Raw genomic sequence first — 14,627 nt, 5'->3', positions numbered from 1 at the left:
TCTCTCGGGCAGGCAGCACGGGGCCTGGAGGACTCCCCGCCTGCAGGACAAGGAGAAGTAGCACGCGAGGGTGAGAAGTCATTTCGTCGCGTTTCAGGATGCTCACAGGGCAGACTTGGTTACTGGCACTCAGCTGCTATGCCAGGTTTTCCATAGAGCAGCAACTAATCCACTTTCTAAAATTGTGGTAAACTACACAGCACATTCCATGTGCCACGGCCATGTGTAAGAGGCCGTTGCACGAAGTCCGTTCACATTGCTGTGCAGCTGTCACCACCACCCATCTCCATAACTCGTTCATCATCCCAACTAACACTCGGCACCCATTAAACACAAGTCCCGTCAGCCCTCCCCCTAACCCGCAACCACCATTCTACTCTCCAGCTCCATGAATCTGACCTCCCCAAGCACCTTATACAAGTAGAATCATGTAGTCTTTCTCTTTCGGTGACTGGCTTATTTCATTTAGCATAATGTTCTTGTAGGAAAGGGAAAAAAAACTTTTCCTCTACCCTCTTAGGTTTGTTCTGGGGCCTATGAATTAAACTGATAAAAGACAGACTAACAAGAGAAAAGACACACAGATTTTACTGATGTTACTACCTTTACATGCAGAGCAGCTTCCCAGAAACGAAGAGAAAAATCCAAAGAAGTGGTTAAACTTGGACTCATATACCATTTTAACAAAGGGCGCAAGTTGTAGAGTAGCGGTTGGACAAAGGAAAGGGGCTTTGGGCTTCGAGGGGTGATAAATTGTGGGAAGATGGCTCGGAAATGTACGGGGGAAACTAATGGAAGATAAGGCCTGTTTTAGGAGGTTTGCTTAGGCAGATTTGTGTCAGTGCCAGCTCTGCCTGCAGGGACAAGGTCACTGCCCTCATTCTGGTGCGAGAGAGGTGGGGAATTTACACTCCGCTTGAGTCAGAGAGGAGGGGGCCGAGAGTTCGTCTTTGTGTCTGTTGATTCTCAATGCTTTCAGCTCAAAAACATCAAGATGGGACCGATCCCCTCCATCCTCCAGGTTCGTCCCTATTGTAGCATGTGTCAAAATGGCCTTCCTTTTCGTATGGTGATTCGCTTTTACAAAGTTTGTCTCCACGGTCCAAGTTAGAATTGACAAAACAGTGGACTGATTTTCCAGGAACAAAGTGTGACCAAGAGGTTCCCCCTGTTCTTTGTTTGTTTTTCTATCAATCAGTAAATAAATCCATGAGTTCTTAATTGAAGTAGCTGTTTGCCAAAAGTAAGTGCAGCCAGGCATTAGAGACTACGACGTTAGAAGTGACTGCGGAACCGCGTGGAAGGAGAGCCGCTCTGACCGGCAGAGGGACACTCGCTGTCTGAATCTGCTGTGTCCTGCTGACACGCAGGCTGCACCAGAGGCCGCACCACAATCCGAGGAGGCGACGCTGGCCAAGGACCCCCAACGCGCACTTCCCACGGCCTGAAAAGGTCCCCAGAGATAAAGTGGGGGAACCAAACACAAAAATCAGAATTTTCATCTTATCTCTTTCTGCTACGGTATACATTTTTAATCAGACCTCTGAAATCAACAACATAAAAAAATGTAAAATATTTTTCTTGACTTCCTAGGAAAATCCACCTAAGTTTTAAAAGCCAGAATGCTTAGGCCAATAGATTTCTGAAATACAGACGGTATCTAGTGGATCTAAAAGTCAGACTGATGAACCCTGATTGAAGTCAGATTACAACAGAGCTTTGTACACGTTTCTAAAACAACAGCTCCTACATCAAAGCCATGTGTCCACAACGAAAATGTACACAGAGGAGACTGTTTCCCAGGACAAAGGAGATGTTTGCTGGAGAAACCACAGTTGTAAGCTGCTGATTTTTCTGTTTCCTCTTGAATTCATTTCCTTATGAATTACTTAGAGCAGCAAGTTAGATTTCACAACCTGAAATTCTCTTTACTTCTACTGATCATGCAGCATAATAAGTAGAAATTTTCCTCCAGAATTTTCCACAATTTATCACCCCCCTTTACCCTAAGGACAGAACAGTCCCGGAGAAAGGTGATTACAGAAAACCACAGTGGCTCAGCTGCAAGGCTCAGTCCAACTCGGCTGTAGAGAGAGTTAAATTTATTATAAGAGCAATCAGGACCTTCGGACAAACTTGCAGTGCTAAAGATGACATCATCTGCAAGTGCAGGGCGTGTCCAGACCATGAAATACAGCTTATGCATCAGTTCCAATGAGCCCACATTCTCAGATTTAACTTCCTCACTTTGGGAGACACATTACGAAACTCAAGTCGATGCCGTGACAGTGGGAAGGAGGGTCCCAGCTAACCGGATGGCTTTCTGGAGGGCGAATAATCCAAGATGAATGATGGACTATGTTCTCCTGAAGAATGCTTTTGGGAAGGGCCATCGCTATTGCAGGCCATTTCCCCCAAATAAATGCTATACTCTTCCATTTCTCAAACTTATATCATGTGCCCTTATTCCTGGAGTCAGAATTCCAGAAGGCTGTCCTCATCACTCCCCCGTGCTCACACTCCGAGTTCCCACAGTGCGGGCCATGCGACCGCCGGCTGGCCTCAGCCTTTCCCATGATGCTCACCACAAATATGACTTTCCGGGGTTTGGGGATCCAAACCTTTTCAGAGCCACCCAATAACTTTATTTTGATTATTTCCTCTTTTTGTTGAGCAGAAAAATTATTTTCTCAAATTATCCCGCAAAGTCACAATAATTTCGAAATCCTTTTTCCTGTGTTTCTCTTGACTTGGTTTGCAACATCCATCCCCCCCCCCTAAGTATCTCAGCCACTCCCTGCTTTCTCTCCTTCCTTCTCTCCTTCCTCAATTCCATATCCTCCAGCCACTCTCCAACTTGCAGCTACACATCCATTGTTCTTAGTACTGCTTCTTGATACTGAAAAGGAATTGGCTATGACATCCCATCGGTATTTATTTCACACCTTCGGGTAAAGTCTATGGGTGCTGGCAAGCTCTTACACAGGCCACACCTGTAACTCGGTGGAAGTCACTTACAAGCTGAGAAAACCCTGAGAAAGTATGAGTTTCTCTGCAGATATAAAAACATTTTCTTCCTTTGGGCCAAGTCATTCACAGTTTAGAAAGTAATAATCTGGGAAGTGAAAACACAGGAACACTTGCATTTCTTTCGTAATTTATGACCAAATTGGGGGGGAAAGAATGAAAACGCTATAACATGGGTTCATATTTCTCACATTATCCAGGCTAATCAGTATTCATGTTTTTAAAATCCACACCGCACAGCGACGCGGCAACACTTCATCCACCTGCACTCTGCTTAGGAGGAACATTACTTTTCTCTGAAAGATGCTGCCACAACCCACCCCACCCAAGACCTTAAGGTGTGGAAAAGTAGAGAGTGGGGGCTGGTTAGCAAAACCAAAAGAAGAATTTTTCTTATTTGCCTTTGGCAATGGAGCAGTAGGTCAAGGAAGAGGAACTTTCCTCCAAGAACACGTGGGGTGGCCAATGGATTTTCAAGGTTGGTGACACCTGCAATGTCCTTACAGCCACCTGTGCGGCTCACCTTCTTCAGAACAGCCCTCACTGCTCATGCAGACTTATGGGACTGGAACTTTCTTAAGGAATTGAGGGCATGGCATTCCTACCTTGGCCAACCCCATGTGGTTTTAAGAGAATCACCACAAAACCCAGGTATGTAAGGGCTATGGGACAGCAAGCCCTGGGCACTGCCCCAGGTTAGACGGAAGCTTTGGGGCAGGTGGTGAAAGAAATTTCTAGACCCAGATGGAGCTGCTCCTGACCAGGGTGCCACATCAGCAAACTGAGCTTTCATGTTCATGTAAATGCTCAACCTGGCCAGACACACAGTATCTCCAGCCAGCCAATCCCCAGATGCCAAGCCAACTCTGGGCTGTATACCTGTTTCTGTTCCGTGATCTTTATTCAATCACAGCCAACCATGTCCTGTTTCAGTGCTGCCTCTTCTAACATTCTATAAAACTCACTCTTGCTGTGAAAAATTAATAAACAGAAACCTCATTTAAAATGGAATCCAGATGCCCACCTGACATGGCTCAGTGGTTGAGTATCGACTTGTGAACCAGGAGGTCATGGTTCAATTCCCAGTTGGGCACATGCCCTGGTTGTGGGCTCGATCCCCAGTGGGGTCGGGGGATGCAGGAGGCAGCCAATCAATGAGTCTCTCTGATCATTGATGTTTCTATCTTTCCCTTACTCTCTGAAATCAATAGAAATATATATGTTTTTAAAAATGGAGTCCAGAGCCTAGAAGAAAGGACACTCGCATATGTGTCACTCAACACACTATTGATCCCAACAGGAAGAGATGTGCCTTACATCTCTGACAGTGATACTACTTTACTAACTCGGTCCTTGCCCAGGAACAGCTCAGTCAATGGGAGACCTGCCATAACTCGGCCAATGAAAAGTCACTATCCTTCCAGCTTTCAGTTTCCTCCAATGAACTCTTCGTTTACGATAGCCCCTCCCAAGTCCATAAAAGAGTGTCCGTCTTCTTTGTTTCTCTGGACCTGCTGGTGGTTGCCTTCACATCACATGTCCCAAATGGCCCTCTATTTGTTGTTCCTGAATTAACCCATTTTGCTGGAGAAATATCAGGCCCTCTGTTTGTTGAAGGTCAGGAGTGCCCAAGATTCTTCAGGAAGAGTGCTCCATTGCTTGTGAAGCACTGTACTCCCTCCCCCGCGCCCCCCCCCCCCCCGCAATGATGGGTTGTTTTCCCTTGAATAAAGGACAAACTTGTTACTAAATTATATAATTAGAGGGGAGTAAGACAAATATGTAGACACTGAGTGAAGAGGGGTCCAACAGATATCTGCTAAGTTGAAAATATGTGGGAGAAGACGGCATCTGCACTCCAAGGAGCGAGGCCTGGGACAGATCCTTCCCTCACAGCCCACGGAAGAAACCAGCTGTGCCCACACCTCGATGTACTCGTCACCGAGGATGTCCCTTCACATCCCATCTCCAGGCCCTTGCTCACGTGCTCTCGTGGCTTATGCTGGCATCCTCTCACCTTTGCATATATTCACTAGAACCATCCTTCAAAGCCCTGCTAAGATGTCACCTCCGCAAACAAGTTCTCACGTGCCTTCTGGCGGGAAACAATTTCTTCCACCTCGGAGCATCCTCCGCTATTTGTGCTTCTCTTATTGCAAGTCTCATTTCTACCTTTAATTTTACTGCTTTCCATTTATGTCTCATTTCGCCTAAAGGACGTGAACTTCTACAGAGCAAGAGAGAGGTCGGGTCCCTTGCTAGTCCTGTGCCAGACATGGGCCCTGCACAAAAATTTGTTTAATGAAACTGAGTAACCAACAGTCTTTAAAGCAGCGGTTCTCAACCTGTGGGTTGCGACCCCTTTGGCGGTCGAACGACCCTTTCACAGGGGTCGCCTAAGACCATCCTGCATATCAGATATTTACATTACGATTCATAACAGTAGCAACATTACAGTTATGAAATAGCAACGAAAATAATTTTATGGTTGGGTCACAACATGAGGAACTGTATTTAAAGGGCCAGAAGGTTGAGAACCACTGCTTTAAAGAATAAGTCTTCTTTAACCCTATTGAGCTTTCTGCCAGTTCATAGTGTCTTATACTAATTTTGTAGCCTTAATCCAACATTTTCAAGGGCTATAAATGTGAAATATGGGTTGTTGTTTTTTTACTCCATTATGGCTTTATCTAGTGTTCTGCATTTGTTATGCATTTATCACCTCATTGGTCTTCAGAAATATCGGAGAAGTAACCTTACTGTCATTATAAATTATTTTCTACATTCTTTTTTCACCAGTTCTCAGTTGAAACACAACTACTCTATAGAAATTGTGGTGTACACAAACATACAAAGGAATATTAGTCAACAATCAGAAGTGACCAACTATTGATACATAGTACAAAAAAGATGTACCTCAAAACAATTATGCTTAGTAAACAAAAAAGCCTAACATAGAAACAGTACGCACTGTATAACACTACATAAAACTTTAGAAATTGCAAACTCATCTACAATGATGGAAAGAAAGCTCATCAGCCTGGGGAAGGTATGTGGGGAGAACCTGGAGGGAGGATTACAAGGAGCATGGGGAAACTTTGTGGTGATGGAAATGTTCAATATCTCAATTGTGGTGTTGATTTCATGGGTCAAATATTAAATTATCCAACTTTAAATATGTACAGCACATACAGTGTATCTAAGTTAATCTCAATAAACCAACTATTTTGCATTGGGGTTATTTTTAAATCTCTTCAGGACTGTGGAAGCAAAATGCTAGCAAGTCTTGTCCCAACTACCCAAAATATGTCTCTGTTAAGTGGAAACCAAAAACAGCATCACTGAGTCTTTTTCAGAGTTTCAAAATGAGCATTTAACTGAAGTGTGGTTGTGGTGTTTTTTTAATGTATCAGATTACTCTTCAGACACACAACCCATTGCTTTGTCTATTGGGAACTGACGCTTATAGTTATTTTTGCACTTTTAAAGGTATGGCTCAATGATTAAAGAAAGACATTCGAGACAGAAATTTTCATAACTACCTTCAAATTGCCGTTTTGTGTAAAATAACACAAAGCATCAAAGACATAAATTAGCATTTTGAAAATCGGACGGTCTACTCATTGGGATTATTTTCCAGTGACCCTTCCGACCTTGCTATTGGATTCACGAAATAAGCCATTAAAGGTATTTCTGCTTCCCCTCCTGCACCGTCGGTGAGCAGGGAATCTGCGTTACAACTTTCTAGTTGTTTTTTACAATGATCAACACGATGACTCCCAAAGATCGCCAGAGCAGCCAGATGATGCAACATGTTGGGATGGGGAAAAGGCACATCATGTATCAGGACGACCAAGCTGGCCCGGACCTGGTCTTGTGGTCCTGAAAGGGCTGTTCCAGCCGAAAGCAGCTGATGGCTCTGTAGCGTGGGCCCCTGACACACGAATCAGATCTGAGCACTGTCCTGACAGCAGGCCAGACTGGAGATTCTGGAACATTCCGGATACTCAGAGGGGCTCCATGCTACCTCCCCGCCCAAGGCCCTCGATTCCACCAGCATATTGAGAGCGTTTTGGCTTGAAATGGACCGAGCCAGAGGAACGCTTTAATAGTGAAAAGACTGGATTGAGGGCTGGAATGTGAAACTCGCCCCTCCCTGAGTTCTGTCGCAATCACTGCCGCAGCTTTTGGGCTACGTTTCCAAGATCTGAGGGAAAGCCTCAGCCGGGAAACAAGTGGCACTTTCACCTTCACTTTCGAAAAACTTAGGCCCTTAGGCCATGATCCTTCAACAGCCTCCCCGCTGAGATGTTGGAAACTTGAAGCCAGAGGGAAATTTCTAGAACCCTGTCTTACAGCGGATTATGAGCGAGTCTCTGAAAGAGACCATGGATTACACCCCTGCACTCGGCGGATACTGTACAATCACAACTAGATCTAAAGACGGGAAAAGTGAGGGAAACACTGAGAATCCTCAGAGCAGATTGCCTTTCATCGAAATGACCATGTTGAGAGGCCTCCACCTAAACCCGTGGTTGGCAAACTGCGGCTCGCGAGCCACATGCGGCTCTTTGGCCCCTTGAGTGTGGCTCTTCCTAATTAAGTTAATAACAATGTACCTACCTATATAGTTTAGGGTTAAAAAATTTGGCTCTCAAAAGAAATTTCAATCGTTGTACTATTGATATTTGGCTCTGTTGACTAATGAGTTTGCCGACCACTGACCTAAACCATCTGTCTCTTAACCAAATTTTGTTTTAAGCAAATGCACAGTAAAATGCACTGTCCTGAAAGGCAAAGAATAACTTTTAAGCATCTTCCCTAATCATCTAATATTTTCGTAGGTGGGAAAAAAAGGGCCAGCTGGGCCCTCACACACCCAGGAAAGTTTGCTCCTACAGCATTTTCAATCTGGGAATTGGGTTGGTTTGAGCCCTGCCCACTTTTTTCAACACCCATCACCACCTTAAAACAGGAAGGCAAGAAGAGCATTGACTGTGAGTCTGCCTGTAATCAGCTCATTATTTTTCCTCCAACGTGAACCACTACCACGACGGGAACTACTATGCTCCTGTCCGGACCCTGCCAGGAAAATCAGTCTTCGCAAGGAGCAGTCACACCCGCACCATTTCATCAAGCGGTTCGTTGCTGTTCTTAAGCGCAGAAACTGCTTCATGAAGGACGATAGCAGTAAAACAGTCTTGTACCCAATAATAAACCAAAACAGCTGGGTGACAGTCTGGGAGTAATCTGAACACTGGCCCAGTCTGTCAGGTTTAGCTTTTAAAAAGCAGCATGTGGACAGTGACCGTCCTGCGCAGCGCCTACCACATCATTCACACTCAGTGATATTAGCACCATCTTCACGCTACCAACACGAGGAAGAGGATTTGTTCTAAAGGTAAAGCATGAAAGCAGCGTGTCAGTGGCCGGGGATGGGCAGAGCTCACCCCCCTGGGGGCATCTGGGAACATGCAGCTCACCTCCTGACTGGCCTCTGCCCTCCCCCACCCCCCAAGCCAGCCAGCAACGCCCACGCAGCTGGAACCACCTGTTATTCCCTGGAGAAACGCTTCTCTGGCTCTGCTTCCACAGCAGTCTCTGCAAGTTTAACTTCATGTTTAAAAGTCGATTTCAGCCCTGGCTGGTTTGGCTCAGTGGATAGAGCGTTGGCCTGCGGACTGAAGGGTCCTGGGTTTGATTCCAGTCAAGGGCACATGCCTGGATTTCGGGCTCAATCCCCAGTGGGGGCCTGCAGGAGGCAGCTGATCAATGATTCTCCCTCATCATTGATGTTTCTACCTCCCTCTTCCTTCCTCTCTGACATCAATAAAAATATATATTTTTTAAAAAGTCGATTTCAGTCATTTCCATTTCGTGACGATCTTAGCTCACCAAATGGAGTTCATTCTTTAGCCCTCCCGTCCTTCTCTGCCAGGTGAGGAAGAATGAGTTTCAAAGGCAAAGCCCTGAAAGGTAAGGCCACCTGAGCGGCAACACTTCACACAACACTTCACACAAGCAACGGGAACAGGCACAGTCACCAGACAGTCCTGCTGACCGCACCGCACGTGAGCGTAACAGGTGCTTCTGCACAGTACTGTCCGCTATGGCGCCTCCCCGAAACGCAGCGATGAGGACACTGTGCCTCAGAGAGGGTGAGGGGCTTGCCTGCAGTCACACACACGGGGTGGTGGGAGAGCTCAGGCCAGAAGGCAAGACTTTCACCTCCTCTTCAGACATGTTGGCCACGCCAGCCAGCCCTGGGGGAGGCCTGCCCCCACTCACTTCCACCTTCCTGCTCACCGCGGAATTGTAATTCATTTACCAAGTGCCAACGTGGTAGACTAGATCAAGGGAGGAAGACCAGTTCATGGGACCACAACGGGGCTTAACAAAAAGCAAATTTTTCTGAAATATATCTTTCAACATGTCAAGCTCTATTCTATTTAAGACAGGCCTACTACTGGCATTGGGCCCCATGCTGCCTGGAGGACACGGGGTCTGTTGTTTTGTTGTTCTCTCTTTTCTTTTTTGAAAAATCAATAAATTACAAGTAAAGCCTTCATGAAAAAAAAGGCAATTTTTTTCTTAAGGCCATGACCTCTACTTGAATCCCATTAATTTTCCCCAAGATAAGGTAGGAAATGTAGCCCATAAGCATGAAAGTTCTGTTCCCAAGACCTCTGTCTCGGCCCTATCTACTCCCCTGACTGAGCGTGTGCTGAGAAAAGGAAAACGCACATGGAAGCCTCTGAAAGCGCCGAAGGGCTCCCGTCTTATCTACTGGGAGCCGAGGAAGGGAAAAGGTCAAAGAAGCTGAAAGGAAGGTCTGAGGGGTCTAGGGAAGCTCACACGATACAACCCCAAAAGGCAGATAGGGATGGAAAGTTCGAGGGAACCACACCAGCGGCAGCGCCAGGCCCTGGGGTGGGGGTGGGGGGGTCCCCGCGCTCCCTCACGCCTCCTCCATTCATTCGCGTTTCCTTGGACCCCACGCTGTCTAACAGCCGGAGGAAAAAAAAATCCCCCAAAGCCATACACACAAGAGGCTCGTTTGGAATTGTTCCTGGAGATGCAGAAAACGTAGAATTGTCTCTAGAAAACGTAAGCCCTTATGTTTCCCCTTAGTCTTAAGTGTTCTTAGTTTAGTTTTAGTTTTTGGGTTTTTTTTTTAAGCTTTTCCTGGCTGAGATTACTCCTTAACAGGCAACTTTTCTTCCAGCTGAATGACCATCTGCTCCCATTGGAACCAGCGGATTACAGAAGTTCTGGAAACTCAGCATTTAGAACCCACACCTGCTGCACATGCACAAATCCTCAGTCTATGTTATCAGAGCAGCGCAGGTTCCTTCAGTTGGCCCCAGCCGGATCCCTCCCCGACTGATGAGATTTTTTTAAAGAGCTAATAGGAAACATTTCACCAAGATGCCACACGCCCAAGAAGCGGGTGGGGGCAGGGGTGGGTAGAGGCTGATAAGCCCTAGTCAGTTTGTGGTGTCAGAGAGCAGGAAACTGCAGCCTGACAGGCAGCGCCTCAGCCCCGAGCTGGAAGGGACGCCAGTGCAGGGGAATAACCTGCCTTGCATCTGGGGTCCTCAGAGCCAACGGCAAGGCTCCAGCAAGGCAGCTGCTCCGCTCACAGGACGCCCCCATGTCTCAGGACTCACATCACTCGGCTGGACCACCGCAGGCTGAGTGGGAGGTTATGCAACTATCTGGAATGACTGCCAGGAGGCATGAATGATGCATGAAAGGAAACAATGCCCAGTCCAAGAAGGAGAAGAAAGGTAGCGCTGTTTCTCCGGCTGGTGCACCAACACGACCCCCCCCCCCCCCCCAGCGAGGGGCTCTGAGAAGCCTCCGGCCCTTACCTCCTCCCCTCCCATCGTCACAGCGCTGGGGTCACACACACACATCCTTGGGGTGCTCATCCCAGGGTGTGGGTTTAGACAGCAAGGGGCTACCGGGTGTGCAGTGGGAAGAGCCTACAGCTTGGAAATAACAGGCCTAGATCTGAATCCAGGCTCTGCTACCTCCCAACTACATGCCCGCCTGCAAAATGGGGATACCAGCCCATTACAGGGATTGCGGTTAAGATTGAAGGCAATGCAGATAAAGGGGCTCATCATGTTACAACGATGCAGGCCTGCGAAACTGTACTAAGCCTTCCAAACAGTTCTGTCACTGTTATGGGGGCACTGCCTTGCATGATGAGGGTGTACATGTTCTTTGTAGTGGAGTACTGTGCAGTCTACTGAGGCACACACTAAAACAAGCAAATGCATTCTCCATCCCAGGGACAGAGGCCAGGCCCCAAGGCCAGCAGCTCAGTCTCTTACCATCATGTGACCACAGGCAAGTCAGGGAACATCTCCTGCTTCCTCGTTGGTAAAATGGAGACAATGGTGTTCATCTTGAAGGGTTGTCGCAAGAATTAAACTAATGTAGAGAAAGCAAAGTCCTGACACAGCACCTGCCACTCAGAAGGTCCTTTACAGCTTCAGAAAAGGAATTGCTCAAAATGCCCTCATGTCACATAAAAACCCTCTCTGCTCCTGGGGTCGCACACCCCATACGCAATGTGCAATCTCGAATCTAAGGCTCTTCCTACGTGCAAACGGAGCACTGTCTACACTTTCTGGAAATGCCCGTGGGGCCTTAGCGCCCGGTGACGGGTCAGGCGCAGGCGTTCTCCTCTCCCCCCATCACACCCCTGTCTCCTCCCCTGTTCCCACCTCCGTTTGGAGCATATTCAGCCTCTCCCTCTGGCTTCCTCACTTCTCTCCTAAGCCTGCAGAGTTCCCTCTCTTTAATTCTTCACCTGCTTGGCTTCTATCAGCTCCCTTTCTCCACCGAAGCCTTTGAAACATCTGATTCTTGGGTAACTGGGTCTCCTCGTGTGTCCTCCCTTAATCGCACAGGAGCCACAACCCTGCACCCCTGAAACTGCCTCTTTCTGCGTAAGCCAATCTTCCTGCTACCAACACCTCGGCCTCTCGTCCTGAGGTCTCTAAGATGTAGTTTCCTCCTCCAAAAGCTTGACTTTGCTCTCTCCCCGGGCCTGGCCCCTCTTGCTCCTTTCCCCCCACAGCCCCTGACAACCCAGGTCCGCTCCAACTGGATGAAGGCCTCGCTGGCTCACACCTGCCACTCCCAGCCGCTCAACTGTTACCAGATGCTAATGTGCATTTCTAGCTCCAGATCCTCAGCCAACTTCCAGTCCTATCCAGGCAAACCCTGGAGAGAGCGGGTTCGGGTCCAGACCACCGCACAGAGCGAGCACTGCACTCAGCGAGATGCAATCTTTCTGCGGGTGGAAGGCCTGGCCCGTAGTTTGTAAAAAACGCAACACCTGTGAAGGGCAAATAAACAAGCACAGCTGTGCTTCTCACACCGCCTGGAAGGTGGTCCGTACGAACCTCCCCTCCCCAGGCCTCAGGTCTAAGGCCCCAGCGATGAAGACCTCACCCAACAGAGCCTGGAACTGAGAGAAGTTCCTCATCAGCAAACCCAGAAAATGCTATGTCAAACAGCCATTTTTTCTCATTTAAGTGTTAAAAAATGTTTCTCCTTTTGTCTTCATTTATCTACTAATCCTCAACATTTAGAAAACATTTCGTAGTTGAAAAGTAAGGTAAACTGGTCCTTTCCTGTCTCTAAAGACACAGAAAGAAAAGAACAGGACTGAGTTAGCCCCTTAAGTTAACTTCAAGATTTTCAGCTTGACTGGCTAAAACAGTGTTTTTATTTTTTAAATTTCTCTTTTAATGCAGTACTTACAAGCACATTTGAATCATTTACACGGTTATTATAGAATAAAAATACCAAGGTCACCGATTTTGGTCTTGTTTCGTAAAATCGCAATTTTTATGCTTCCCATTGGATATCCTTCCCACCTGCCTTTCTCTCACCTGCTGGTCTGGAGGTGATTCACCCCCCACTGAAGATAGAGAATTTGTTTCACTGTTTCTGGTGAAATACAACAATTAAAGCGCCGCTTGATTTCCCAAGCACTAAAATAATTTCAGAAACTTTTAAAAAATCAAAAGTATTACCTCCCCAAATGAAAAATTTGTTTATTTCTGACTTGTTACAAGTAAATATTAAAGTTATAACGAGCCACAAAATTCTATTCTTGTGTAAGACAAATGAAATATTCCTGATTAACAAATCTAATTTTATAGAAATCAATTCAAATTGTATTGACTATTTACAGGTCCCCCACAATGTAAAAATCTTACATGGTTCTGAATTCACTGACTGCTAACCATAGACTGTGGGTTTGTATCTTACCGACTACAGATGCAGACACACTGCGCCCCTGACAATCTGCCCAGCTCAACGCGGCAGCCAGCGATTCCCCTTCTGCCTGTTTCTCTGTGTCATCAAAGGTGGGATCTCTTCTAGGTGGTGGGTGACCCAGAGGAATTATGGCTTTTCTGTCTGCAGTTCCCATAGCCGCCCCTGGGGGGTGACTTAGGGACCACTGGCACCTCACCTGCCTGAAGGTTCCTCCTGTCTCTGGAAGGAGGTTTTCTGGAGGACAAGTTTCAGGCCCTCCCTTTGCTTTGCCAAAGACAAATCCGCCTACTGGCTATTATTCTTTGCTGCAATGACAACTGTGCTCTAAGACAAACAACGTATTCTTAGGGGAAAACAATTAATTTCAGCCATCAGATGTGTTCCCCAACAGCCGTGTATTCACATGGGCTCGTCCTCGGATATCGGGCTTACACAAAACACCAAGACGTGCCCTGAGCACGGAATGAGTGTGCTGTATTTAACGGAATCTTCACTCTATCGCATTGCTTCCTCTTTGTGTGTGTTTTTTTTTAAGCTGGTGAAATCTTTCTAAGCAAAAAGATGATTAATTCCTCCCCTTGTCTTTAAAAACTATGCTCTCATGACAACCTCTTAGCCAATCCCCAAATCTAACTTGGAAAAAAACAAACAACGACAACACACTTTTAAACAAGTTATTCCTGGGACTTTAGAGATTTACAGCCCTGGATGAGGTCAGTTTTACAGGGACATCTCAACAAAACTCATCTGTTTTAGGACACCCCGCTAATCCTACATATAAGCATTTTTAGCAGTATACGAGCTGAAATTTCTGTATGCCCCAGAACTCACAATATGGATCTAATTAGGTCCAGCTGCCTTATGTTAGTAATAAAATTGGAGAGAGAGAGAGAGAGAGAGAGAGAGAGAGAGAGAGAGAGAGAGATGGGGGTAGGGGCTTTGTTCACTCCCGCCTGTGCCCTGGTGATCACGAGCAGGTCCTGCGTATCATCAACGCTCGCTCAGGGCAACACATGCTTCTTCACTACCCTGCGGGCCCCGGCCCCGCTCGCGCTGAAACTTTTCAGCTGCGTGGCTCGCACCCGCCGGGGAAGAGATTTACGCAGCGGCCGGAGCCCCACGCTCGGACCCCACCCCACCGCCCCCGCCCGCTCCCCGGCACCAGGACTCACACCAGCGCGGACGGGCAGGGCATCTGGTGCAAGAGAGGGAGGTAGTGTCGCGAGACAACTCATACTTTCTCACTAGACTAGAGATCTCGTGGATAGGCAGACTCATGATCGTCATCCAACGGC

At 47.1% G+C, this 14,627-nt stretch overlaps 1 protein-coding gene across 2 annotated transcripts in view; it reads right to left on the bottom strand.

The window, feature by feature from the left end:
• EMILIN2 (elastin microfibril interfacer 2) overlaps positions 1 to 14,537 on the bottom strand; it is a 41,575-nt gene extending 27,038 nt beyond the window's left edge. For both annotated transcript variants that reach the window (XM_014456273.2, XM_023754220.1), the window contains exon 1: positions 14,505 to 14,537. In XM_014456273.2, the coding sequence (XP_014311759.1) occupies positions 14,505 to 14,527 (23 nt within the window). In that variant the 5' untranslated portion in view covers positions 14,528 to 14,537. The remainder of the gene's footprint in view (positions 1 to 14,504) is intronic.
• Positions 14,538 to 14,627: the final 90 nt, after the last annotated feature.

This window comes from Myotis lucifugus, unplaced genomic scaffold (genome assembly GCF_000147115.1).
Source record: "Myotis lucifugus unplaced genomic scaffold, Myoluc2.0 scaffold_58, whole genome shotgun sequence".
Classification (NCBI taxonomy): Eukaryota; Metazoa; Chordata; class Mammalia; order Chiroptera; family Vespertilionidae; genus Myotis; species Myotis lucifugus.
The sequence above is the reverse complement of the archived record's forward strand: the minus strand, read 5'-3'. Positions and strand labels throughout refer to the sequence as shown.